Genomic DNA, 27,022 nt, shown 5'->3' on the forward strand with positions numbered 1-27,022 from the left:
TAAATGCAAGCTCACTTATGTTTAATTTAGGTAAATTAAACTACATGTGCATGGCAAAAAACAAAAAGCAAACAAAAAGGATGGAAAATAGTTTTAATATTGTGGATGATTATGCCTTTTTTTTTTTTTTAAAGATTTTATTTATTTATTTGACATTGATAGAGACAGCTAGCAAGAGAGGGAACACAGGCAGGGCAAGTGGGAGAGGAAGAAGCAGGCTCATAGCAGAGGAGCCTGATGTGGGGCTCGATCCCATAACGCCGGGATCACGCCCTGAGCCGAAGGCAGACGCTTAACTACTGCGCCACCCAGGGGCCCCGATTATGCCTATTTTACTAGATGAGCCTATGAACCTATGCTGCCTTGAATTAAATGTGAGTTGGGATTCATAGATCCTCCTTTCTTGCAAGCTCAGGTCCTTGGATCTCTCTTAGAATGAGCATCTTGCTGGGCTGAATATGCTTCTTGTGTTTAAAGAGACATCAATTTTGGGGCGCCTGGGTGGTACAGCGGTTAAGCGTCTGCTTTCAGCTCAGGGCGTGATCCTGGCGTTCTGGGATCGAGCCCCACATCAGGCTCCTCTGCTGGGAGCCTGCTTCTTCCTGTCCCACTCCCCCTGCTTGTGTTCCCTCTCTCGCTGGCTGTCTCTGTCTCTGTCGAATAAATAAATAAAAATCTTTAAAAAAAAAAAGATACATCAATTTTGTACAAGGAAGCCTGTAAGCGTAAGCCCATTGCTTCATCTGGTGCTCAACTGAAGAAACAGCAGTTAGTTGAAATGCTGAAGGAAAACAGGCTGCATTGGGCTTACTGTAGTGATAGGAGATTGGTATCTTCCTTAAAGGATTTTAATTCTTAAGTTGTGAGATATGCACACACAGAAAAAGTGAATAACAAGAAATATATAATATACACTCAAAATAGAAAAGATTTGACAAAAATATTAGCTGCAAAACAACTTATCTACAGAGCAAAACCTATGTAATCACCATTCAGTCAAAGAACAGCACAACGCCAGCACGTCAGAAGCCTACCTTGTGCCTCCTCCCATAAAGACAAGCTTGTGTCCCTGTCAGTATACAATCAGTTTTTATACATGCTTTTTTTTTTTTTTTTAAAGATTTTATTTATTCATTTGACAGAGATAGAGACAACCAGCGAGAGAGGGAACACAAGCAGGGGAGTGGGAGAGGAAGAAGCAGGCTCCCAGCGGAGGAGCCCGATGTGGGACTCGATCCCTGAACGCCGGGATCATGCCCCGAGCCCAAGGCAGATGCTTAACGACTACGCTACCCAGGCGCCCCTATACATGCTTTTTTTTAACTGACATATTTAAAAATTTTTTTTTAATTTAAATTCAATTTAATTAACATACACTGTCAGATCTTTTTTTTTTTCTTCAGCTGTTTTTATCCATGTTCTATGTGAATCTGTAAAGAATGTTTATTCTACAATCGTAATGTTCTATATATGTCCTTTAGGTCATAGTTGTAGATTGAGCTGTTCACATCTGTATCCTACTGTTTTGTTTTGTTTTCTTGCTTTGTTTTTGAGAGGTGTACTGAAATCTCCCAAGATCATGGATTTACTTATTTCTTCTTGTAATTCAGACAGCTTTTTGTTTTATATATTTTGATGCTGTTTTATTAGGTGCATATAAATTTAGATTCTTTTATCTTCCTGGTAAATTGAACTTTTTCTAGTTGGGAAGTATTCCTTGATTTTTAGAAATGTTTTTTGCCTAAAGGCTATGGGGTTAATATAATAACATCAGTTTTCTTTTGGAGTGTTTATGTGGACTATCTTTCTCTGTCCTTTTACTTTTAACCTTCTGTAGCTTAATTTTATTTTAACATTTTGTTTTGACAAATTTTAAACCTACGGAAAAGTTAAAAGAATTGGCCAATAAGCATCCATATACCTATCACCTAGATTTACCAATTGCTAACATTTTGCCACCTTTGCCTTCTCTCTCTCTACGCATTTTTTAAAATAAACTTTTTATTTTGGAATACTTTTAAATTTATAGAAAAGTAGCATCTATTGTACAGAGAGTTCTTGTACACCCTTCACAGTTTCCCCTCATGTTAGCAGACATCTTATATAGCCTTGGTTCAGTTGTCAGAACTATACAATTAACATTGGTATTTTACTATTAACTAAATTATAGCTAAATTATAGGTTTATTTGGATTTCACCAGTTTTTTTGCACAGATGTCACTGATGTCATTTTACTGTTTTGCTATTACAGGATCCAATCCAGGATACCATTTTGCATTTAGAATATACTTTTAAAAAATTCTGAACCATTTCACAGTAAGTTGCACACACCATGACACTTCACCTTTTAATACTTCAGCTTGTAATTCCTAAGATCTAGGACATTCTCCTGTATAATCACTATACGTGTGTGTGTGTGTGTATACATATTTTGCTCAAGAAATTTAACATGATGCAGTAATATTAGGTAATAAGCTTTTCTAATAAAAATGAAGTAATAAAATTTCCCCATTAACTCATCAATAATTTTTTTTTAAACTTTTAAGATCTAATCAGAGATCAAGCATTACATTTTGTGATTGTATCTCTTGACTTCCTTCAAACATAAGACAATTTCTCAGCTTTCTTTTCTTTTTTGATATTTCGTGACAGTAACGTTTTTGGAGATTCCATGGCAATTGTTAGTAGTTTCCCTCACAATCTGGATTTGTCTGTTTTCTCATTATTAGATTCAGATTTAAAATTCTTGGCAAGACTGGCTGCATGGGTCTTGTTTCCCATTGTATCACATCAGGATCGATATATTGATATATTGTTGGTGTGTTCCCATCACTGGTTAAAGTAGTATCTTCAGATTTCCCCATTGGAAAGGGACTTTTTCCCTCTTATAATTAGTAAGGTGATTATTTTGAGACGAATGTGAATATCCTATTTACCTACAAACTTTGATGAAATGGCAGCATTCATTCGTCATCTTTCTGCCACTTATTATTACATTGATAGTTATAATAAGATGAGGTCTTAATTTTGTCATTTCTTTTACATTTATTAGGTATAGTTCTTCTGTAAAGTAGAGGTTTCCCTTTTGCTCTCAATTTTTTTCTTTCATCATTGTTTTCAAATCGCTGTGGACTGATGGATTCTTTTTTTTTCATCCATGCTGTAATCTCAATAAATTTACTCATTTGGTCTATAGTGACTTCAGAATTACTAATCCAGTACTTTTATTAACAACAAATATACTAAGTAGAGTTTAGGTTTTTTTGAATAAGTAAAATACACAGTTCAAAAGTCAAAACTTGATCCATTTAGAACATTTTTACTTTCTTGCGCCATATTCCCTCCCCTGCTCTATAGCTAACCATTCTCCTTAGTTTCTGCATTGTCTTTCCTGTATTTCTTTTTCCATAAATCAGCAAATATTTATATGTACTTTTAAAAAACTGAAGTATAGACGACATACAATGTTGTACTAGTTTTAGGGGTACAATATAGCAATTCAGCAAGTCTGTAAGTTATGCTATGCTCATAAGTGTAGCTGCCATCTGTCACTCTTCAGCACTATTACAGTCCCACTGACTGTATTCCCTGTGCTGTACCTTTCATCCCTGTGACTTATTTTTTCCATAACCGGAAGTCTATATCTCCCACTCCCCTTCACCCATTTGTCCATCCCTTCACCTCCTGCCCTCTGGCTACTATCAGTTTGTCCTCTCTCTATATGTACTTTAATTTCTCTTTTCTCAGAGAAAAAGCATGTTATATAATTATTTTACACATTGCTTTTTTAAGTTAACATAGCTTGGATATTTTTTCACCTTAATTCATAGAGATCTTCTTTCCTTCTCCTCCTCCTTTTCCTCCTGTCCCCCTTCTGTCTCTTCTTTTCTCCCCACTTTGTGTCATACTGTTGTAAAAGTGTACCACAATTTATTCAACTAGTCTCCTATGGATGAACATTAAGATTGTTTCTGAGCTTTTGCTGTTTTATAGATTTTGTGTAGAATTATATGGTGAGCGACTTTGTGATATGTGGTTTTATATTTGTGGCGGTGTATCCTTTTTTAAGATTTTATTTTTAAGTAATCTCTACACCCGGTGTGGGGCTTGAACTCAGAACCCTGAGATCAAGAGTCGCTTGCTCCACCGACTGAGCCAGCCAGGCGCCCGTGTGGAGGTGTATCTTAAGAGTAAATTTCTAGCAGTAGCCCTGTAGGTCCGAGGGTAAATAAATACGTAATTTTGTTAGCCTATAATCTGGGCAGAAAGGCATCTTGGGCAGAAGGCTCTGAGGTGCGGACATGCAGCTGGCGTGCTGAACGAACTGCACAGAGGCCACATGAAGAAACAGGTGAGAAGCGGCCCGCTGAAGATCCTGTGTGCTCGTGGCAGAGCTCAACTAGAGCCCTGGCCTCCATACTGACCGCTCATCGCAACACACTTTCTACATTTTTTTTTTTTTTTGTAAGTAGGCTCCACGCCCAGTGTGGAACCCATCACAGGGCTTGAACCCACGACTCCGAGATCAAGACCCGAGCTGAGAGCAAGAGTCGGATGCCTAACGGATGGAACCACCCAGGTGCCCCACGACACACTTACTAAACAAAGAATGCATACACGCAAAGTAGGAATGTGTTTGTCCAAGGCCGGTGTTGTCAGGGCTGTGAGGGGAGGGAGAAGCTGAAGCAGAGCAGAGTGACGAGACTTGACCGGTGAGGCGGAGCATGAAGGATGGTTAGGACTGGAGTAGCATTTGAAGCAGAGCCGTCCACTTCCCCGACTCTAGAACTCGGTGCGGGTAAGGGCTTGGAAGCCAAAACAAGTGTGTGCTTGTTGAGGAGATAATGCCAGGAATGGAATATGTATCTGGGAGAAATGAGGGGAAAACTGGAAGCAGGTTAAGTAAATCGGGCCTTACAAGGTCTTGGATTCCAGGGTGAAATTTGAAGTTGATTTGTCTGCAGAGTCAGTGCAGATATTTGATGTGCGGATGAGGTAGTATGGTTTTGTGTCTTCTCTAGTTGGTGGTCATCAATGTGTCCATCTCTTTTTGTCTGGAGAAATTCATCCATTTAGTTGTTCTAATGACTATTTAGTGGAGATCAGCGTGCCTGGCTCTGGTAGGGTCTCAGTGTTAGCCCATACTTGCTTACACTGTTTCCTCTCCTCGCTGTTTTTGGATATAACTTCATCTCTGTGGAAAATACTCAGATGCCACCCCAGACTTGCAGGACCAATTAACTTTTCTCATTGTCCACTGTTAGGCTTACAGCTTGTTTGGTTATAAGGTGGGAGCCCCTTCTCTCACTTCCAGAAAGCAAAACAGGAGAGGACATAATCCTTGCTCCTAAGGGCTTAGCAATGTGACAAGGGAGTACTGCCTCCATTTTCACTTTGGAGGACTAAATGGTAATTTGTTCTTCTATCCCTCGTTTTCCTTATCCTGGGGTTCGGTCTGGAGCTGTGCTGTGCAGTAGTTCAGCCACTAACCACATGTGTCTAGAGCACTTGAGAGGTGGTGAGTCTGACTTGAGTTGTGCTACTTGAAAGTGTAGAACATGTTTTCAAAGACTGAGTATGACAAAGAATATGAACTATCTCAGTAATAATTTTCTATTGATTACATGCTGAAATAATGCTTTGAATAGATTATGTTAAAATACATTAAAATAAACGTTATCATTTTTTTTACTTTTTAAAAACATGAAATTTAAAATTGCATCTGTGGCTTGCATTATATTTCTGTTGGACGGTGGTCTAGAGACTTGATGAAATTTAGGTTAAACATTATTTCGTATTGCATCGTACCAAGAGGTACATAATACAAGTTTGTCCCACTATTAGGGATACTAAATTTGGTATTTTCCAAAACTATATTTTAAAGATATATTTTGGTCACTTTCAGAACTTTCTATTATAAAGGGGTGTGTGTGTGTGTGTGTGTGTGTGTGTGTGTATTTTTAAAGTATGCGTTTTTTGAAATCTCTTCCAGAATTTTTGTTGTAATGATACTTAAAAAAAAAAAACCACTCAGAACTTCCCATTTTAAAGATAGATTTTGAGTATTTCTGGAACTCTCTAGAGTTAAGATACATTTTTTCTTTTGCAGTGAGAAATCTGTGGAGTGATATTTTGGCACCTCGGGAACATCCTGTTTCCATTCTTTTTAACCTAATGGTTTTAGTGCCCCTTCAGGATCCTTTCCCGAATAAGTTATGTTGGATGCTATTCAACGTGGTGATTCTTAAATTCTATTATTTCTTTTTCATATAATTGTCATTCTTCTGTAAAGAAGAACATTCCTTTTTCTTCTTTTGCTTTTTCATTTTATTTTTAGGTGAAAGAGCTATGTGGCCTACAGCTTAGTCGGTTCATACAATAGATGTTTGATTAAAAAAGTTAAGTACAAATGAAATTTTAAAATCTGGATTCAGCTCTCATGGACAATGGTTGTCCACTCCTTAAAGGAATCTTATTGTAAGTCTTTCTTTGCAAAGGTAGTAATCATCTGTTAATTTCTTATCCTTACAAACTTGAATTTTCACGTATAGCACATTTGTTCAACAAATTACTGAATGCTTATTCTGTTGTAGACACTGTGTTAAGCACTTAGAGTTGGAATGGTAAGCAGAAGAAACATGGCTGTCCTTTATGTAGGACGCATCCTTGTAGATGAGGAGATAGACTTGCCCAGAACCCAGTGAGTGAATGCAATTAGGAAGGTGTATCTGAAGAATCTTGATTTGGGAGATATTAATAAAGGCTTTTTTTCCTCACCAACCTGCTCAAATGCTTTGAAATTCAGATACCTCCAGTCATTCTCTGTGGGTCTGATGTGAAGAATATATAGTAGAGTTGGCAATTCCCTGCTGTGGCCTCTCTCATGTAACCCTGAATTACGATTGTAGACCTCTTCCCTCAATTGCAATTTTTTCTCAAGTTTTTTTCCTCTCTGGACATTTTCAGCATTGCTGGGTTCCACAGCTCCAAAAGGCATGTCTTAGAGGCAGACTTCAGAGACTCCTAATACCCTGAACACAGACATGTCCAGTTAGATGTGTATGTGTCTTTAACGAAATAAGATGTCTGTTAGTTACAGTGCTGTGACTTCAGGTTCCGGAATATCAACGCAACATTCTTTAGAAGAGATGCTTCACTTTGGATTGAATCTAAGTTTAGAATTAGTCAGCCTCTTTTCAAAGGGAGAAGGAGAGCCCTAGCGACAGGAAAACACCTCACTATGAATTGGTTTGGAAATTACTTCTCTAAATTTCCCGAGGATGTTTCCTTACTCAGCGTACACTCACCTCTGTTGCTTTCATTCATCTCATCTGAAGACGAACAACATTTTATTTCCAATGTGAGGTAGAGAGTTGGGTGATTTTTCTTTTCTCTTAACTTTTTCTTTTTTGGGTAGCATATGAAATCTCTCTCTCTCTCTCTCTCTCTGTGTCTCTCTGTCTAAAAATCAGTCTCCTTATGAAGCGCCAAGAGAAGAAAACTGGGCTTGGGAAGAAAGTAGTTGCTATCATTTTCCATGGGTACTTGAAAAGGGGCAACTGATTAGTTCCTTCGGGCCCTGCTTGGCTAGTGAAAAGAGAAGGGCTGGCTTGGGTGAAAGGGTGTCTCTTTATTCTTAACTTTAAATGTTGAACCCTTACCAAGTGAAACTTGACTTCTGGTGGCTGCCAGTAATTTCTAGTCCTTTGAAATCAAAACTCCAGGGCTTTGGCTGCATTTAAGTTTGAAGTAATCAAGGAAGCCTGGGTAGAAGGCAGAATGAACCCTTTTTAGTATTCCAAGTTTCATCAAGGAAGAGGGTGACAGGAACCACACACACACACACACACACACACACACCACACACCACCCCGGCCGAAGCACCAGGCAAGTGGGGACACGGAGTGGGGAATGTGCTTAGCGGCAGCAAGAAGAGGAGAACAGAGTGAGGTCAGAAAGGGGAGAGGGTGTAGGGGCGCCTGGGTGGCACAGCGGTTAAGCGTCTGCCTTCGGCTCAGGGCGTGATCCCAGCGTTACGGGATCGAGCCCCACATCAGGCTCCTCCGCTATGAGCCTGCTTCTTCCTCTCCCACTCCCCCTGCTTGTGTTCCCTCTCTCGCTGGCTGTCTCTATCTCTGTCGAATAAAAAAAAAAAAAAAAAAGAAAGGGGAGAGGGTGTACATCTCCTCCATCTCCCAGCACCGGGCCTCGTGCCTTGTGCTTCTAGTCAGTCTCTTGCCTCCCACCAGTTGAAGCTTCCCTCCTCTGCTTGTCTCTTGGGGTGACTAAACTTGGTTCACCTGGGGATGTCCTGAGTTGAGCCCAGATAGTTCTCCCTCCTGGGAAAATCGTTAGTCCTGGGAAAACTGGATGATGGGACACCGGGATTGAAGTTTTAGGTATTTGGGCAGCACATGCGACACCTGAGAAATTGCCACAGAGCTCCTGCCTCCATTCTCTGTTTCTCAGGAAAGGGTACAGAAGGCCCCAGGGCAAGTGCAGGATCATGAAGTTAGAATAACAGTAGCCGCCACCCACTGCAAACCTACTGTGTGCCGAGAGCATGATCTTGTTTAATCCTTAAGGCCACTGCGGAGGGAGGATGTTTCCAGTCCAGTTTTATGGGAGAGAGACCACAGCCGAGGGCGGTGACGAGTTGTGTTTCCCAAGGTCAGACAACTGCAAGGCAGCCGGGCCACATTTGAATTTTAGTGTGCCTAGGCCTCAACTGTCCTCTTCCCACTCAGTGAAGAACTTGCTGAATTTGATGGCAGATGGAGAGCTGCTCTGATGTAGCAAAGCTCTGTGACCGTCTGCCTCACCCCCAGTTTCCAAACTCTCTCCTATTCTAAATGGTGGTAGAAGATGCCCCGGGGTATCCACAGAGCTAACAGCTGTGCAGGGAGCTACAGCGGGTGCTTTAGTCTGATACCTGGAGCAGCCCCTGATGAATTATTCAGGTTTTAAAGGAACTGCGAAGTGCCTGGGACATAGAAGGTGCTCAGTCGAGGGTAGCTGTGCTTTGTATTTTCATTATGACACACAAGCTGTAATCTTGAGCTGAAACTTTTTAGTCAATGCATGGCAGTTCAAACATTTTAATATAAAAATCACCGAAGATTCAGGGCATTAAGATACTCAGTAACATACTTGCTGAGTTCAGAATGAGGGAAACACAAAAAAGCAACTTTTCCCCCCGACCAGGGAGAAGCTGTTCTCTTTGCTATTTGATTTGGAATAGAGGACAGGCTTCCTCGCCATCATAAAAGGCTGAGCTAGAAGCAGAAAATTCTATTCTAGGGCTGCAAGCTGTAAATGGTTCATTTCAGGGGAAAATCTAATCCAGGGGCTCAGCCCTAAGAAATTCCTCTACTAAAATCAGAGAGATAATCGGATGGAAACCCCAAGCTGTGAGCATCACATTGAGCGGTAAATGCCCTGGACTGTGGAGGGATGCAGGAAGCTTTGAGGCTCCTCTCTGCTTTTATTTCCTCTCTCCACACCTGAGAAGTGTATCTTTGCTAGAGAAGGAAACACAGTTAAGATCACATAATTTATAACTAGATTTGAGGAGGACTCAAAGATAACAGAAGAGATACGGATATTCAGTTTGGTCCAGTTCACCAAATAACCACATGCCTGCCAGGTGTTGGGTAGTATGCTGGATTCTCGGGTTATGGGGGGAGGGGGATGGGGAGCAGCATGTGTCCACTGACCCCAAGGAACTTACACGGGAGCAGAGGAAATAAGACAGGCATAAAGGTGGTTTCTTCAGCACCAGTTTGAAATCTTCATGGCTGTCTTAGTCCACTCTGGGCTTCCATAACACAATATCATAGACTGGGTGGCCTTGTGAGCAGAAATTTATTCTTCACAGTTCTGGAGGCTGGAAGCGCAAAATCAGGTTGCCCACGTGGTGGGGTTCTGGTAAGGGCTCTCCACCTGGCTTGCAGCCTTCTCGCTGGGTGCTTACGTGGCCTTTTTACATGGCAATTTTATCCGCCCAGGCTCCTACCCCGTTCCTCACCTAACCGTGATCACCTCCTAAAAGTGCTGTCTCTGAGTACAGTCACACTGGGGGCTGGGGCTTCAATGTAGGAATTTGGGGGAACACAATTCAGTTCATACCATGGGCCCACGCCCATGTTGTAACAAACGTATTAAAGTGTACCCATAGCACACATTATATCCATACTTTTTCTGCTGTACAATAAGTGAAAGGATTTTTGTAATTTTGCTTTTGAAATTATTTGGCTCTCCGCGATTAGTTCATTTTATGATTGGCTCTCGATTCTTAGCAATCATTCGTACTTGGGAGTTTTTGCAAAATGAGAATTCTAAATTGTTTTTGAATGTAATAAAATATTTGTGAATTTGACAGTTAATGAGATCGGCATAATGCTAGATTTCTGTGTTTAGCTGAGCATTAACTAATTTTACAGTCTGTTTTGCCGTTTTTATTTTTTGGAGCCAGTACTCTTTTCCAGGTCTCAAATACTGCTGCAGGCTCTCGAAAAGCTCGTTAGCCTCTAAGCATTCTCTAAATGCCTAAGGGATGAAGGTGTGGGTTGTTTATAGCTCCACTTCACACTTCTAGACAGGTAGCTCCTGACCTTAACCTCTCTTCCAGCTCGTGTCTCCTTGGCACTGAAGACCGGCTATGTTCAACCGTCCTCTTCTCCACCAGCCTCTCTCCTACTCTGTGTTCTTTGCTTGCTCTCTCATGTTGACGTCTCCACCCACCCCGTGGGAGACTCAGAGGCTGTCGTGGTCATCAGTGGCCCCCATATCCACCTGTGTCAGGTTTCAGGCCGGCTGGTGTCAGGATGACTGCATAGGTATTGCCAGCAACCTTGTTAGGAATCCCGATTTCTGTACCTCTTGTTTGGAGACCTGCGCTCTTGGCCTCGAGTGAGGCTTGGGCATTTGTTTTGTTAACAAGCTGATGTGTTTATTAAAAGCACATCAGGTTTGGGAAGGTGTGGACATGGGCAGTGTTGGTGGAATGAAAGAGAGATGTGGATCTTAATAACAAGAACAATGCACCCCCATTTGATTTAGTGCCCCGATTTAGAGGTTCTCAAAGGGCCCCTCTGCTGTTTCCAAGATGCCCCCAGAGTGTTGCCTTAAGGTGCTCAGGAATGTTCCTCTTTGGCCTCCAGGCCGTGTGTCACAGGTGCTGAGCCTTGGTGACTAGTCTTGTAACAGCAGCTGTTACAGAAAGAAATTCTGCTGTCTCTTGTTTATTTTGTCCTACGTTTGAGGCAGGCTCTTTCTTTAATTCTTCACAGCACACCAGAGACAGGTACAAACTGTTAATGAGGCTTGCCAAGACGGAAGCACAAAGTAGAATAATTACTACCATATACAGGCTCACACTCGTTCTAGGGCGGTCCCTCGACCATTCTCTTGCTCTGCCCCTTCCAGAAGGCTAGGTACGGCTTACCCTTCACTGTGAGACTCACCCCAGGTACCTCCACGGTAAGAGTTTAGGCAAAACCGGCTTTTGGCCTCAGAAAGAGAAGGCAGTTTTTCCACCTCACTTTTGAAGCCTGTCCCCTGGGCCCATATTTTTACTTCAGAATGATAGCATGAAATATCTGTTCCCTTCAGGGGCTATCCCAAAGTTGTATTTTGTGCCCCCCCTCCCCCGTAATCATATAGTACTTTGGCATCAGGACATCTGAGACGCCTGGGTGGCTCAGTAGGTTGTGTCCAACTCTTGGTTCCAGCTCAGGTTATAATCTCAGGGTCCTGGGATCCAGCCCCTGTCAGGTTCCACACTCAGTGAGGAGTCTGCTTGAGATTCTCTCTCTCCCTCTGCCCTGCCCCCACCAAAATAAATAAATAAGTAAATAAATAAATAAATAAATAAATAAATCTTTAAACAAACCAAAAAAAAGACATCTTCTGAAGTCTTGGTTGTTCACTTCAATGATACTGCGTGTTCAACTTCCACAGCCTAGTCCCAATTTCCATGCCCAAGTCTTTATTAGTCTCTTCAACGAAGGCTCAAAACCCTGTGGGTACAGCCTCGCTCAGGGCACCTTTTACACACACTCTAGACACAGCAAACCAATTATATGTCCTTCATTCAACACAATAATCCTGTGAGGTCATCTTTTTTAATCTTACATTTGAACAAATGGAAACAGAGATGTAAAGCAACAGCCAAGGTCATGCTGCCAGGAAGGGACATGCTGGCGTTTGAACTGAGGTCTCTTGGTTCCAAATTTATGGATTTAGTTATTACAAAACACTGAGAAGCACTAAGGAAGTAGGCTGGACCTTAAGGGTGAATGACAGGATCTGGAATAATCATGGCATTAACAGAGAGAGGGCAAAGGCAGGGGAGAAGTAGGAGGAGGGCAGGTGGGGAGGAGCTTGGGCTACGAATTAAGAGCCACTTGGCATCACTGGGTCCCTTTCTTCTCTTCATCACTCTGTCTTGGCTTAATGGTTATCCTTCTGAACCATCACCTTTGTTTTCAAGGAAATTACTGTTTTTGACTCTCTAGGAGCCATGCACCAGCCCAGGCTGTGGTGAAGCAGCCTGTCCGGGGAGCCCCTTGCAGGACCACAGTCACAGCGATTGTCCAGACTGGGGGAGACTGGAGCACCGGCCTCTTCAGTGTCTGCAGAGACAGGAGAATCTGTACGTTTTCCCTCTTCATTCGAGTCCTCCTTGACGGTTTTCTTTCCCAAGGCATCCCTGGGTGCAGGAGCCACATCAGGCACAAGGACAGGAATATAATGGCTTTAGAATAACTGAACTAATCTTCTAGTGACTCACATGCACTCCTTGGCAGGAAAAAAAATTGCTTTTCAGGGATGGGGATGCTTTTATAGAATAAGTGGTAACTTCAAAGATTTTTTAAAGGACAAGACCCACTGTTGGCAAAGATGCATGAAATGGGCTCCCCCATCTGCTCTTGGTGGGAGGATACATTGGTATAACCTTCCTGCTGGATGGTTTAGGAATACGTATAAAAAGAACCTCAAGTGTTACATAGCTTTTGGCCCAGTAATTACATTTTTAGGCATTTAGTCTAAGGAGATAAATCACGTGCAAAGATTTAGCAACATTAAATTCTGCAGCATTGGTTATTACAGCAACAGTCTGGAACGACCTAAAATGTTTGATGGGGGCACGCATACAATGAATTATTATATAGCCATGAAAAGTCACGTTGTAGAATAACATTGAACAGGATGAAAGATGTTTTGGTACATTTTTAAGTTAAAGAAGCAGACGTAAAACTAAGCACGTTAGATACCATTTTTTTTGGGAGGGGAGTATTTTTAAAATATCTGAAAGGATACAAATACAAATGTTTATGACATGCCTCCAGATGGCAGGCTAATGAGTAATTTTTCTTTTCTTTTTTTTTTTTTTTAAGATTTTTTATTTATTTATTTGACAGAGATAGAGACAGCCAGCGAGAGAGGGAACACAGCAAGGGGAGCGGGAGAGGAAGAAGCAGGCTCCCAGCAGAGGAGCCTGATGTGGGGCTCGATCCCATAACGCCGGGATCACGCCCTGAGCCGAAGGCAGACGCTTAACCGCTGTGCCACCCAGGCGCCCCGTAATTTTTATTTTCTTTTTTGCTTATCTCTCTCTAGTATTTCCAGGAGGAATATGTAGTACTCTCATAAGAACACAAATAATGACAAAAAGCCCCCTGTGTTGACTGAAACATTTTCAGGTGCTGTTGCAGCTCTAGAGAGGTACCAATAACACTGTCCTCTAGCTACATGATTTTCCCCCTGGGAATGAAGTTCAAAGTACATCAATTCTATTTTTATCTTAGGACATTCTGACAAGTCTCTGGGACCACGTCAGCATCCCCTTCTGGGCCCTGCCTTTGCCCTAGTGAGCATCTCGGCCACAGAGTCTTTCTGGGGTATCCTGGGTGGCTGGGGGGAGGTCTCTTTGTTGGATAAGCGTTAGTCACTAACATTCAAAATCCAGCAGACCCTGGATCTACTATTTTTGAAGAATATGGCTTTCCCTGCTCATTGCTGGTTTTTGGAAAGATCTGGATTCATTCCTAAAGCCTCACAGGATTGATCAGAGATCCATCTGAGCCATTACGTGGTCCAAGTCCCTATTCAGCTAAGAGTCTTGCTGAGGCTAAAGCTCTCCTGCCATGTTCTGGTGCTCTGGTCCTGTATGCTTGAGCCCTTCACTGTTTGCCTGGGCCCCATAGAGATGAGACTGCCTCGTACAAAACCCTACCTTCCATCCCTGTCCCTTTGCCCATGAGACGCAGAACTCAGCAGGTTTCTTCCTGCCTCTGCTACCTGCATGGACTTCTGATCAGATAATGGTGGCAGCCATTCTCAGATTCTCTCAGCTTTCTTCCTCGTTCTCTTCCAGATACTCTGACTTTGGTTGTCCCCCCTACCGAGGTACAGAGAAGGCAGAATAGCCATGTGGAGATGTGGAGACCTAGCATCAAATTGGGAAGTGGACCGTTTTCCTTTACTAGCTTGTAGCTGGGGGTCAGGGGCCATCAGTGCATTTTCAAGTAGGGCAAACCCTAGAATATAATGTAGTGGTGAGGAGAACATGTTCGTATCAGATGAAACCTTGCCTCGAATCTTAGCTCTGCCTCTTACTGGCTATTTGACCTCGAATAAATTCTCTGGGTCTTCATGTTGCCCCCTCTGAAGTGAGGATAATAAAAGTGCTCACCTCAGGGGTTGTTGTTAAGATGAAAACATAATGCCTAGAACCCATTCTTAACACTGGCTTGGAACTAAACTGGACCAGTTTTTTTGGTTGCATGCTCTACTGGGTTGAATAGCCCTCTCAAAATGCATGTCTATCTGTAACTTCTGAATGTGACCTTATATGGAAATAGGGTATCTGCAGTGCAGTCAAGTTAAAAAGAACTTCTGCTACATTAGGGTCGATCCTAATCCATTGGCTGGTGTTTCTCATAAGAAGTGGGAAATTTGAACACAAACACTCAGAAAGCCATGGAAAGTTAGAGGCAGAGATTAGAATAATAATCCATAAGCCAAAGAATGTCAATACTTGCCAGCATCCACCAAAGCTTGGAGAGAGGCATGGAATAGACTTTTCCTCTGAACTTCTGGAAGGAACAAACCCTGCTAACATCTTGAGTTCATACTTCTAACCTCCAGAATTCTCCAGTGAGAGAATAATTTCTTTGTTTTTCTAAGTTTTTATTTAAATTCCAGTTAGCTAACATACAGTGTAATATTAGTTTCAGGTGTACAGTGTAGTGATTGAACACGTGCATACACCACCTGGTGCTCATCACGACAAGTGCCCTCCTTAATCCCTATCACCTGTTTCACCCATCCTCCCCCACCCACCTCCCCTTCGCTAATTGTGTTCATGAGAGAAGAATTTCTGTCACTTAAAGATGCCCAGTTTGTGGTATTTGTTATGGCAGCTCTGGGAAACTAATAAACATTGGGTTTCATTTGAAAGCTTTGGGGGTAGCTCACAATCAAAAAATCAACTAAAAACTAAGCTCAGAAGGGACAAGCTGCATTATCAGGAGCTAGCTGACACTCTGATCAACTCCAAACATTTTTACCATTTTGTTTTCCCTTCTGAAAATTGGTGGAGCAGATGGAGTCCATTTTGCCAGGCTTAGGTCATTCCAAAGGACAGTCCTATCAGTATTGCCCTCAGTAGTGAAGGGATGATTTTCCCAAGTTACTATTAGGGTGCTGTTATCAGGAAATGCCCGACAAATACACAACAATGCACTTAGTGAATCTGAGATATTAATATTATTACTGTAAGTTGTTATTATCCTCTAGTGTGTTGAGAGCAGGGTTCAGTCAGGAGACATAGAACCGGCTGCTACACAGTGATTTCTACTTCAGCCCAAGAGCACCTAAAAAGCTGGCTAAAGAAACAAGCATCCTCACCAGCCCCCTGCCTCAAACGCTGCTTTACTACTTCGCTTTGTCTCCTACCCCCATTAATGTGCTGACGGACCGCACTCGGTCTTCTGAGGAGTCCCTGCCTGTCCTTTTGAGAGCCCGTTCTGGGGACAAGGTGAGAGGGGAGGACGTGTGGAGAAATAGAATAGTCTTTACATTTTTTTTTTTTAAAGATTTTATTTATTTATTTGACACAGAGAGACAGCCAGCGAGAGAGGGAACACAAGCAGGGGGAGTGGGAGAGGAAGAAGCAGGCTCCCAGCGGAGGAGCCCGATGTGGGACTCGATCCCGCAATGCCAGGATCACGCCCTGAGCCAAAGGCAGACGCTTAACGACTGCGCTACCCAGGCGCCCTAGAATAGTCTTTACATTTTGGCACGATCCGTGGAGAGGGGGCCCTGGATATAAGGTACAGGGTGATCTGGAATGTTTTGTGTCCCAGTGGTTATCCCCTGGATGAACCTCCATTTTATGACTGCTCACAGTGTCTCGGAGCTGAGAAGAAAACTTGCAGGTGATACCACTTGAAATGCTCGTTCTCTGCGCGTTCCTTCCCGGGACGCAGGTGGAGCATGCGTGCTATGGATCCTGGGCTGCTTTCCTTGTTTGAAAGGCAAGAACTTCGGTTCAAGCCGACCACTGTGTAAATACTTGTGACAAACTTGGGAGCAAAAAAGAGAACTGCTTTCCGTGACTTTGTCCATACCAGATTCCCAGCCAGGGACAGCTTTCCATTGCATGTCGAGAATTATTGATACAGTTTGTCATCCATTAAATGAAGGTCAGTAACGGCAGTGATTTCCATTTCTTTTTTTTTTTTTTTTTAAGATTTTATTTATTTATTTGACACAGAGAGAGAGAGAGGGAGAGAGAGAGCACAAGCAGGGGGAGCTGCAGGCAGAGGGAGAAGCAGGCTTCCCGCTGAGCGGAGACTGATGCAGGACTTGATCCTGTGACTCCAGGATCATGACCTGAGCCAAAGGCAGATGCTTAACCAACTGAGCCACCCAGGCGCCTGCAATTACATTTTTTAAACTGCCTTCCTCTTCCCACCTGGGCGCTTTTATCTGAATTCACAGTGCGCTGGGGTTGGCAAATGGGCGTTTCTGAGTCCTTTGGAGATGGGGTTGCTGAAAGCTCAGCTGTAAAGATAAAGCCACGGGGAAATGAGTGGCTGTTAAATGTTGTGGGTGAGAGGCAAGGTATCCCGGGATGCCCCAGAGAAGGTTTACATGGAAGGTTTAATCCATATTGGTTTGTAATTCAATATTTACTGAGTTCCTACCCGTGTGTAGCCAGGTGATGGGCGTGACAAATATAATAGTGAATAAGACAGAGAAGGTTTCATAGAGGAGATAGATAATAAGCAAATAAATCAATAAACAAAAAAATGGCAATTGTGCCATTGCCATGCCATATGAGCCATGAAAGAAATAGGGTGTTATGGAAGGAAACTATAGGGGAGTGGGGTCAGGGATGGCTTCTTTGAGGAACCGACTTAAAGCCGATACTGAAGGATGGGAGGAAACCAGTCACTCAGAGGTGGAGTGCACCATAAGCACTGGGGGGTAAAGAGCTTGGTGTGACTAGTAATCATCAGATACCCAAGATGTGTAGAATGAAGGGGGCCAGGACTTTCTTTGGTTTTCTGGAAAAGGAAGAAGGCATTGAAAAGTCCTCAGATTGGGATCTGTGTCCCCGAACTGTATCTTGGGTAAAGTGTACGTCTCTCAAAGCAGGCACCACTGTTGTCTTGCTCCCCACTGCTTGCCCAGCAGAGTGCCTGGTCCATAGGAGGCACTGAAAAACATTTGCTGAACAACCCATCAATGAATGAATTTTAACATGTATTCTCACTGGATTCTTTTTTCCTTGCCCTTCACTGAAAGAATCCTAAACCCTCTGAGTTGGAAGGGGTCAGCTGGTCTGGCGTCTCATCTGCTTGTCTAAATCTCTGCACTATGCCTGGCAAGAACGTGACAACGTTAGCTTTCTGAGCATTTCTAGGAGGGCTTTTCCCCTTGAGAGCCGGCTCAGTGCTTTAAAAACAAAAACAAAAAAACCAAAAAGGGCACCTGGCTGGCTCAGTCAGTTAAGCTTCCACCTTCTGCTCAGGTCATGATCCTGGGGTCCTGGGATTGAGCTCCACCTCCAGCTCCCTGCTCAACAGGGAATCAGCTTTTCCCTCTTCCTCTGCTGCCCCCCCTTTTGTGTGCACTCTCTCTGTGTCAAATAAATAAATAAAATCTTTTTTAAAAAAGATTTTGGGGGCGCCTGGGTGGCGTAGTCGTTAAGTGTCTGCCTTTGGCTCAGGGCGTGATCCCAGCGTTCTGGGATCAAGCCCCACATCAGGCTCCTCTGCTGGGAGCCTGCTTCTTCCTGTCCCACGCCCCTTTTGTGTTCCTCTCTCGCTGGCTGTCTCTGTCAAATAAATAAATAAAAATCTTAAAAAAAGAGATTTTGAGTAGTTTGGCATGGACCTGATGCAAAATTCAAAAGTACCTACCCTTTGATAGATTTGCCATCTGTCCACCCAGATCCCCCAGAGGCAACTACTCTTACCTGAGTCCGCATACAGTCTATATACTTGTAAAGATATAAAATAATTTTAAATGAAAGTAGATTATTCTTTTTATTATGCAACTATCATGTAATCATCATAAAAAAGAAAAATATGAAGACTTATAAAAGAACAAAAACCAGGGGCGCCTGGGTAGCGCAGTCCTTAAGCGTCTGCCTTCAGCTCAGGGCGTGATCTCGGCGTTCCGGGATCGAGTCCCACATCGGGCTCCTCCGCTGGGAGCCTGCTTCTTCCTCTCCCACTCCCCTGCTGTGTTCCCTCTCTCGCTGGCTGTCTCTCTCTNTCTCCCTCTGTCAAAAAAAAAAAAAAAAAAAAAAAAAAAAAAAAAAAAAAAAGAACAAAAACCAGTATCCTGTAATCCCAGTGTTGGAGATAATCATCGTTAATTTTTTGGTACCTCTCCTTCCAGATTTTTTGCTGTACTTGTATTTATATAGTTTCCACAAATAGTAGAATTGTAAACACACACTGTTCTGCACCCAATATTTTAAATTGCTGCATAGATTCCATTGTATGAGTGTACCATAATTTACTTACCCAGAAATCCATTGGTGCACCTTAATGTGGTTTCCAGACTTCTTGCTGTTCAAACCAATGCTCCCTGAATGTCTGTACAGATGGCATTTTGCATATGTGTGAGTTTACCTGTTGGACAATTGCTGAGGAACAAACCTGCTGGTCAAATGGTATGTACCATTTTAAATCTTGATAGCTGCTGCCAAGTGGATCTCCATTTGGAAGCTGTATTACCTTACACTCCCACCCACAGTGTATGAGTGTGCCCCATTTCTTTTTGAGCATCTCTCACTGTTCAATGGTTCTGCCTTTTTGTAATAATTGATCTGAACTGTGCCTCGCTGCAGTTTCCACCCACCTTTCCTACTTCTGCTTTCTGGGGCTCCATGCTCTGGTTCTGTGTAGGCTTTTTCTTTTTATCTCGACTCCCCTGTGAGTGAGAAGGATGAATAATAAATCACATTCCATGCATGAGGGTGGAGCCCATCTCAGAGGACAGGCCAGGAACATTTAGGCGGTGGATGCTTATATAACCACCAGGGCTTTGGGTGTAATGTAAGAGGAAGAGGCTGAATTTCTGGCTCAAATCCCTTTTAAGCCTGAGCCCCTTAAAATAAACAAACAAGTAAATAAAATATAATAATATATTTGCATATATGTATATACACATATAACACATGAATGTGTTCACCTTATAAAAAAATGAAGCATTACAGAAAAGGAAATCATGTCTCCTCTTTTTTATTAAATCAGTTTGGATGGTGGTTTCCTTCCAGGTCTTTTTCTCTGTGTTTATATATGTAGCCATTAGTAATATATACTATTGTTTTGTAACTCTTTAAACAAAGCATAAATAGTATTATGCTATATGTATCATTACACAATTTGATATTTTTTTAGGATTTTAAAGAAAAGATTTATTTGAGAGAGAGCGAGCAAGAGTGGGAGGGGCAGAGGGACAGAGAAAAAGACTCTCCAGCAGACTCCTTGCTGAGCATGGAACCTGATGTGGGGCTCAGTCTCATGACCCTGAGATCACAACCTGAGCAGAAACCAAGAATTGGCCACCCAACTGACTGTGCCACTGAGGTGCCCCTTAAGGTTTTATTTATTTATTTATTTATTTATTTGGGAGGGGGGGCATAACCAGGGGAGAGGCAGAAGGAGAGAATCTCCAGCAGACTCCGTGCTGAGCTTGGAGCCTGATGCAGGGCTCGATCTCATGACCCTGAGATCGTGACCTGAGCCAAAATCAAGAGTCAGACGCTTAACTGACTGAGCCACCCAGGTGCCCCTGCAACTTGATTTTTTTTTTTAAACTCAAAATATGCCTTAGAGATTTAACTCCGTTGGTACTTAATCTTTCGCTGCATTCTTAATTATTCCATAGTATGATTTATACCATTGTGGCTTATTTATACTTTCACCTATTAGTGTGCACTGAAGTTTTAAATTTCAAGCGACAAATAATGCTGCAGTGGACATCCCTGTCCCGCCTCTTACTCTAGGGTAGATCCTCGCGAGTGGAATTACTAGATCCTAGTGTACTTAGAGTTTTACTAGATTCACCCAAGTTGCCTTCAAAAGGGCTGTGTACCTATTTCTCTATGGTTTCCCCACAATGTGAATATTGAAAAATCTGGCATGCTAATGGGTTTCCGATGTTCTCAATATGCATTTCCCTGATTACTAATGACTAGCTTTTCATGGTTGGTATTGGCCATTTGTATTTCCTCTTTGGTAAATTAGCTGCTCATGTCCTATCCCTATTTTCTTCTTTTGTTTAATCCTTTATATGTTGATTTGTAGGAGTTAGCAACTATGTTGTAAAACTTTCTCCTGGAGAGTCTTTAAGACAGTATTCCATGGTCCCACTCTTGCCCATTCCTCTTGAGGTGTGAGCCAAGAGTTTTTAATACCACTCACTCCACCGTGTAGAGCTGTAACATCTGACAAAAAGGAACTTTTCTAAAGTTGCATGATGTAAGAGTATCCCATGGGAGTAAATACAAATTAGTGGTAGTAAGGATACTGTCTTGGAGCACACAGATCCACAACCATTGTGACATACTAGATACATAAAACATGAGAACATTTGGTGTTGTGTGTAGTAGTTAAGACTTTGGGGCCAGACTACCTGAGTTCAAATCTAGCCTCTGCTCCTTCCTAATAAACGTATCCTTCTGGCCATCAGTTTGCTCATCCGTTAAATAGACACAATAAGAGTATCTGTATTATAGGATTGTTGTGAGAATTAAGTGAGTTAATGAATGCAACGTATTTTTAGCAGAACTTGGCACATGGTAAAGTCTAATGTTAGCTATTATATAATGAGAATTTGGCTTTCACGGTAATTTTTTTTTAATTTTTATATAATCACATCTGACTGCTGTCCCAAGGTAACTGAATGTGCGTTTTGGTGTGTTGCCTTCAGCATCTAGTAACTGCATCCTAATGAATGCTTAGATAACATGACTATCTGATGGAAAGGATTAAAAATAAAAATAACAGCATGTATTTTTTTAAAAGGCATACCGGTCATAAAGATAAGATACAGGAGTTCCAATGCACAAAACATCTGTACAATACACTTACTGAGGCTGGTGGGCATTTCTCCTTGCCGATGATAGCGGTGCCACTCAGGCAATTGTGTAAACACAATTTATTATTCACTTAGCTTGCCAGCTTTATAATTATGCAATTTTTGATTAATTTTTTATTTGCAGGCATTTGCACTCTTTCATAATCCATGCATAAAATGAGATTTGATTGATTTTTTTTATGTGCCATGATTTCCAAGTCTTCTAATTCAGGGTTGCCTGCAGTATGGCCACTGTGAACTCGCAGGAAGTTGACTGCACCATCTGTCTTCTGAGCTGTTCATCCCAGTGGTTGGTGCGGGATGGGGCCTTCTGATCTGGCTGGGAGTAATGATTTTTTTTTAAATGTGGGTTAAAACATCTCAGACTCACTGAAGGCTGAATTCAGAGTTTGCTTTGGGGGCAAGGGACACCTACAGTATGAGATTTAGTGGATTATCTCAAGACTCCTGAATGGATGAAATAGATGTTCTGTTCCTCAAAGATAGGCTGCTCCTTGTCCTCCCTGCAGGGTCCTCACGCCTGTGTGCACATGTGCTGCCTCAGCCTCTCACAGCCAGGGTCAAGTCCACACTCCCGGAACATCTTTCTGAGCTTCTAAGATGATAACAGCATTCCTCGCATTTTGCTTTTTGTCATTGAATCTGGGAGTGGAACTTTGCACTCCCCACTGTTTGGGGAGGGAGGAAAGGTAGCAGAGACAGGCCCTTGACGGGAAGTTCTAGTGCTAGTGACACGGTATATGAGACTTTTTTGTCAGGTGCACTTAAAGGCTGCGATCATCACCATTTCATACTCACTAAAATGGGTAAAATCAACGGGACCGACAACAGCAAACGTTGGTGAGGACGTGGAACAACTAGAACTCTCATCCATTGCTGGTGGGATTGTTAAATGGTGCAAATATTTTGGAGAACTGTTTATGTCTTGTCAAGTTCAACATAAATCTACCTCATGACCTAGCAATTCCACTTCCAGGAATCCACCTACAGGGAAAGAAAATATATGTCCGCATGAAGACCTGTACAGGAATGTTCATAGTACGTGTTCACAATAGCAGAGGCTGGAATAGCCAGTGCGCGTACGGAGAAACGGTCTGTGCGATACTCACATGTTGGAATACTACTCAGCAACGATGAAGAACGTACTACAGACTCACATAACCACAAAGACGAACCTCAGGAACCATAATATTGAATAAAAGAAGTTGGATATAAAAGTAAACATGGTTCCCTTTATATGAAGTCCAAGAAGAGGTAAAACTTATCAATGGGAATTGGACAGTTAAAAATAAGAAATAAGAAATCAGAGCAGCAGTTGCCTCTGCAGTGGGGATGGGAAGATCGGGGTTGTCTGGGAAGGGGCACAAGGGAACTGTAAGAGCAGTGTTGTACTTGTTTGGTTACTTGGATGAGAATGTGATTGTCACAAGTCACCCAACATAACATTTACAATCCGTTCATTTTCTTGTATATAAGTTATGTCTGAATAACATTTATTGCGTACATGCTTTAAAGGTCATGGTTAGCTTTTTGATATTTATTTTATTTGTTTAATTTTTTGCTGTTTTATAGTCCTAATTATTTGCGTTCTTCAAGGTCGTCCTCATTTGCGATGCTAGATGACATAACATCTTAACTGTATATGAGGAATTCTTAACCTGTACTCTGTTGATAGTTTTCAGTGGATCCTTGTACCCCACAAAATTGAATGTACCATTTGCATGTCTGTGTATTTTTCTTTTCCCGTGAGGAGTGACTTCATAGCTCTCACTGTATTTTCAAAAGGGTCTGTGACCCAAAACATATTTAAGACAGAGCCTCTGCATTAGATGGGTCAGGCAGAATGTGTAGGAAACAATATCAGGAGTTAAAGATCAATGAATCAATAAATGACAAACTGTTTCCAGTTGATGTTCAAGGAACCAAGCCTCTAATAGTTTACAGATTAAAACTGGCAGATGTCAGTGGCTCCATGAAACTAGCAAAAATCAGAGTAACCTTCTGGCCTGAGAAATAGAATATAGTCCTGATGAGAATAGCAGGCAGAATCAATGCACCATAAAAGAGCTTTCAATCCCATTTACAGAGACGCCTGCTATTCACAAGTATCATATACTGGGTCTATTTTAAATATTGAAAATAGATAGATGAACATAATAGAAGCAACAGCTATGATTCAACTGTAAAAAATTATTTAATGCTTTTCTCTTGACAGGAAAAAACAATTACCATAGTGAACGCTTAACAGAATTGTATCAGGTTCAGCTTTCCCAGTGTTTAACAAAAGAAGACAATTTTGATGTGGCTCAGTTATGGCAATTTTCATCCACTGAGTTTTGACAGTTGGTTATTCATTCTCAGTCCCTGATTGCAGGGAGACAGTGCAGCTTTGAATGGATGGTGTCGGGTTGTAAACGGTCTTTGAGACGTGAAGTTGCTCTGAGCACATTTGAGAACCACGGCTTTCTTTTATGTGATTATTGACAGGTTTCTGTGGTCTGTTTTGTCCAATGTGCCTTGAGTGTGACATCGCCAGGCATCATGGAGAGTGCCTTTGTTGGCCATTGTTACCCGGGTCCACCTTTGCACTGAGAATTGGCACCAGAGAGAGACATAAAATACGGGTAAGTGTGTTTAAACGTATATGTGAACTTGGATCTATATAAGAACTTAAATGTCTTTCAAACCTGTGGTTTAAAAAAAAAAAAGTCTGGGTGAGAAGGCTTAAAAACACCACACTTAGTGGAAGACTTTGGGAAGGGAAAGGGAAGAAATATCTCATTTCATTCATATGAACCAAAATGCCACATGATGAAGGCTATTTCCAAGGGCTACCTATTATTATGCTGATGACGGGTCAAGGGGCTGCTTCTGTTTCACTCTCTCTCACTGCATCAAAAGAAGATGACAGAGTAGACTTGCACCAAATTTGGATATAGTTGGGATGGTCTAAGTTAAAATGAAGACCATGGGGCATATGCAGAGTTCACTTTGGGGGTTCCCTGGGGATGCTTCAAAGAGCCAGTCACTTCCCAGTGCAGCTGAGCCTGAGGTGCAATGAGAGACTGAGCACAGACCAGTCATACATATCAGGATGTGGACAGTTAAAAATAAAAAAGACATCTCCTTATATACTCATGTGGGATGATCCCTAAAATATATTTTAAGTGAATAAAAAGTACAAGACACAGAAGTACGCAACTATTTACATAGAAGGACTATATACGTACTTGTGTAGACATAGAATTTATCTGGAAGTGTATATAAAAACCTGCCAACAACGGCTGCCCCCAGAGAAGTTAAGTGGGTGGCTGGGGACAGCTGTGGAAGAGGGATGTACTTTTTACTTCCTGTGCCGCCTTCTGTGAGAATGTTGGGCCATAGGCATTTATTACCCACTCCAGAGAATGAAAGAAAGAAATTTTAAGTATTAAGTCCTAATAGAAAAACAAAAGATGTTGACAGAGAAACCAGTGGTTTCAAGTGTGAAGTCTACCAAAAGCCCTAAGTAAGGACAGGTCTCTGAACTGCAAGGACTGATATGCTGTTGAGCTGCTTGGCCCTTGGGTGTCCCAGTGGAGCGGTGTCTCTGGGCGTTCCTTTAGGGCATTGACTTGGCGGAACCTAGAAGGTGGGTGGGATGAGACCCTTGGTGATGGTGCTGAGCCTGTGTGATTGCGCCAGGACAGAGACGTGGGTCTCACTCTAGGGCACGCTGTGTGAGGACTGGCTGGCGGTGCACTGCTGTTGGCCCTTTTCCATCTGTCAGGTGGCCCGGGAACTCAAGATGAGGGCCTCCCGACTCTATGAAATCTATGCAGCTCCTTCAACTAAGGACAACCTTATTTGACCGAGCAAGGAAACTCCTCCTCCTTACCCCCCTCACCCTCCTTTCAAACCCCTCTTAGAAGAGGGATTGTTCTTAAGCTTTCATGGAAATAGTATGAAAATAAATGATTTCTCCCCTACTGTCTTTACTGTTGTTCTTTCTTCACACACACCTCCGATGAAGTCTCTCTGGCATTTGTCTGGATCTGCAGTTCTGGCCTCGCCACATAAGGCAGGTTCTCAAGGTGACCTTGTGCCTTCTACACCTGCCTGGCGTTGGAGAAGGTTGCATTTTCCCCCATCTTGGTACCACCATCCTTCCCTGGGAAGCTTCCTTTACTAACCCCCTTTGCCCACAGAGCCGGTATTGGGTTGGGAGATGGTTAATCTTAGCACTGGGACTGGACACTAAGTATCACGGAAACAGAGAAGCATCGTCCTTCCCTCGTCCTGACTCCCTCAGTCCCCACCGCATGGAGGAGACGGTCCCGGGTGGCTGCTGATCTTGAACGCCTCTCCAGCATTGGCTGATCTTTGGCGCCAAGCTCCAAGCCCTAGGTGGGCAGCTGCGTTGCACCTGCCCCCTGCCCCCACCAGTAAGATATGCTGAAGTCCTAACTCTCGGTGTCTGTGAATGTGGCCTTACTTAGAAATAGGGTCTTGCAGATGTAATTAGGATGAAGTCATTAGGGTGGGCCCTAATCCAGCGCGACTGCTGTCCTCCCAAGAAGAGAAGAGACACAAAGGCACACAGAGGGAAGACAGCCGCGTGAATACAGACGCAGAGATTGGAGAGATCCTGCCACAAACCGAGGGATGCCTGGGGTGACTGGAAGCTGCAAGAGGGAAGGGAGGAGCCTCCCCTAGAGGTCTTGGAGGGAGCATCGCCCTGCCAACATCTGGATCTTGGACTCGGAGCCTCCCGAACCCGGGAGAGATTAAGTTTCCACTGCTGTAAGCCAGCCAGTTTGTGGCCCTCGGTTACCGCAGTGCTGTGAACCCGGTGCCGCCCATCAGCACAGGAATGGAACGTGCTCGCTTTTGCAAGGGCAGCAGAACACAACAGGGCTGCGGAGCCTGTGTCCTGAAGCCTGAGCTGCCTTCCACATTTACTGCGTGTGTAACTATGGGCAAATTTACTAATGCCTCTGTGCCTCAGTGTCTTCATCTATAAAAGGAAGATGCTGACCTCAGAGGGCCGTGAGGATTCTAACAAGCCAGGATTCTTAGCACACTGCCTGGCAAGTAGAGTGGACTCGGCAAATAGGAGTTGTTGTAACAGTTTAACTGCTACCTTATATTCCCAGCAAATTATGTTAGTTTTCCATTTACAGCTGGGATATAAAGTTTTCTTTTCAATTAAATTTTAGATTAAAATTGAATCCATTCAAATAATATTAAGTAAATGACAGTATGGGTGATTGGTGGACGTGGCAAACATTTTGAAGGCGGTGAAACCCATTTTAGTGGCTAGTTGTATATGCCAGGTGCTGCTCAAAGTGCTCTGTGTGTTTGAAGACATTTAATTCCCTCACCCCTCAAGAAGATGCTATTATAGCTCCAT

At 42.7% G+C, this 27,022-nt stretch overlaps 1 protein-coding gene across 1 annotated transcript; it reads left to right on the top strand.

Moving 5' to 3' along the window:
- Positions 1 to 6,568: 6,568 nt before the first annotated feature.
- PLAC8L1 (PLAC8 like 1) lies at positions 6,569 to 26,495 on the top strand. Its single transcript, XM_040622275.1, has 4 exons — positions 6,569 to 7,365; positions 12,519 to 12,655; positions 24,118 to 24,254; positions 25,340 to 26,495. Exons 1-4 carry the CDS (start codon positions 7,241 to 7,243, stop codon positions 25,478 to 25,480), a joined length of 540 nt encoding a protein of 179 aa, XP_040478209.1. The 5' UTR covers positions 6,569 to 7,240; the 3' UTR covers positions 25,481 to 26,495.
- The last annotated feature ends 527 nt before the right edge of the window (positions 26,496 to 27,022 follow it).

The sequence above is a fragment of the Ursus maritimus genome, unplaced genomic scaffold (assembly GCF_017311325.1).
Source record: "Ursus maritimus isolate PB19 unplaced genomic scaffold, ASM1731132v1 scaffold_5, whole genome shotgun sequence".
Lineage (NCBI taxonomy): Eukaryota > Metazoa > Chordata > Mammalia > Carnivora > Ursidae > Ursus > Ursus maritimus.

Coding starts and splice junctions, on each gene's coding strand:
- PLAC8L1 (XM_040622275.1), top strand. CDS start 7,241: ATGAATTGGTTTGGAAATTACTTCTCTAAATTTCCCGAGGATGTTTCC. Junction 12,656..24,117: donor CTGCAGAGACAGGAGAATCT/GTACGTTTTCCC, acceptor GATTATTGACAG/GTTTCTGTGGTCTGTTTTGT. Junction 24,255..25,339: donor GAGAGAGACATAAAATACGG/GTAAGTGTGTTT, acceptor GTCTCACTCTAG/GGCACGCTGTGTGAGGACTG.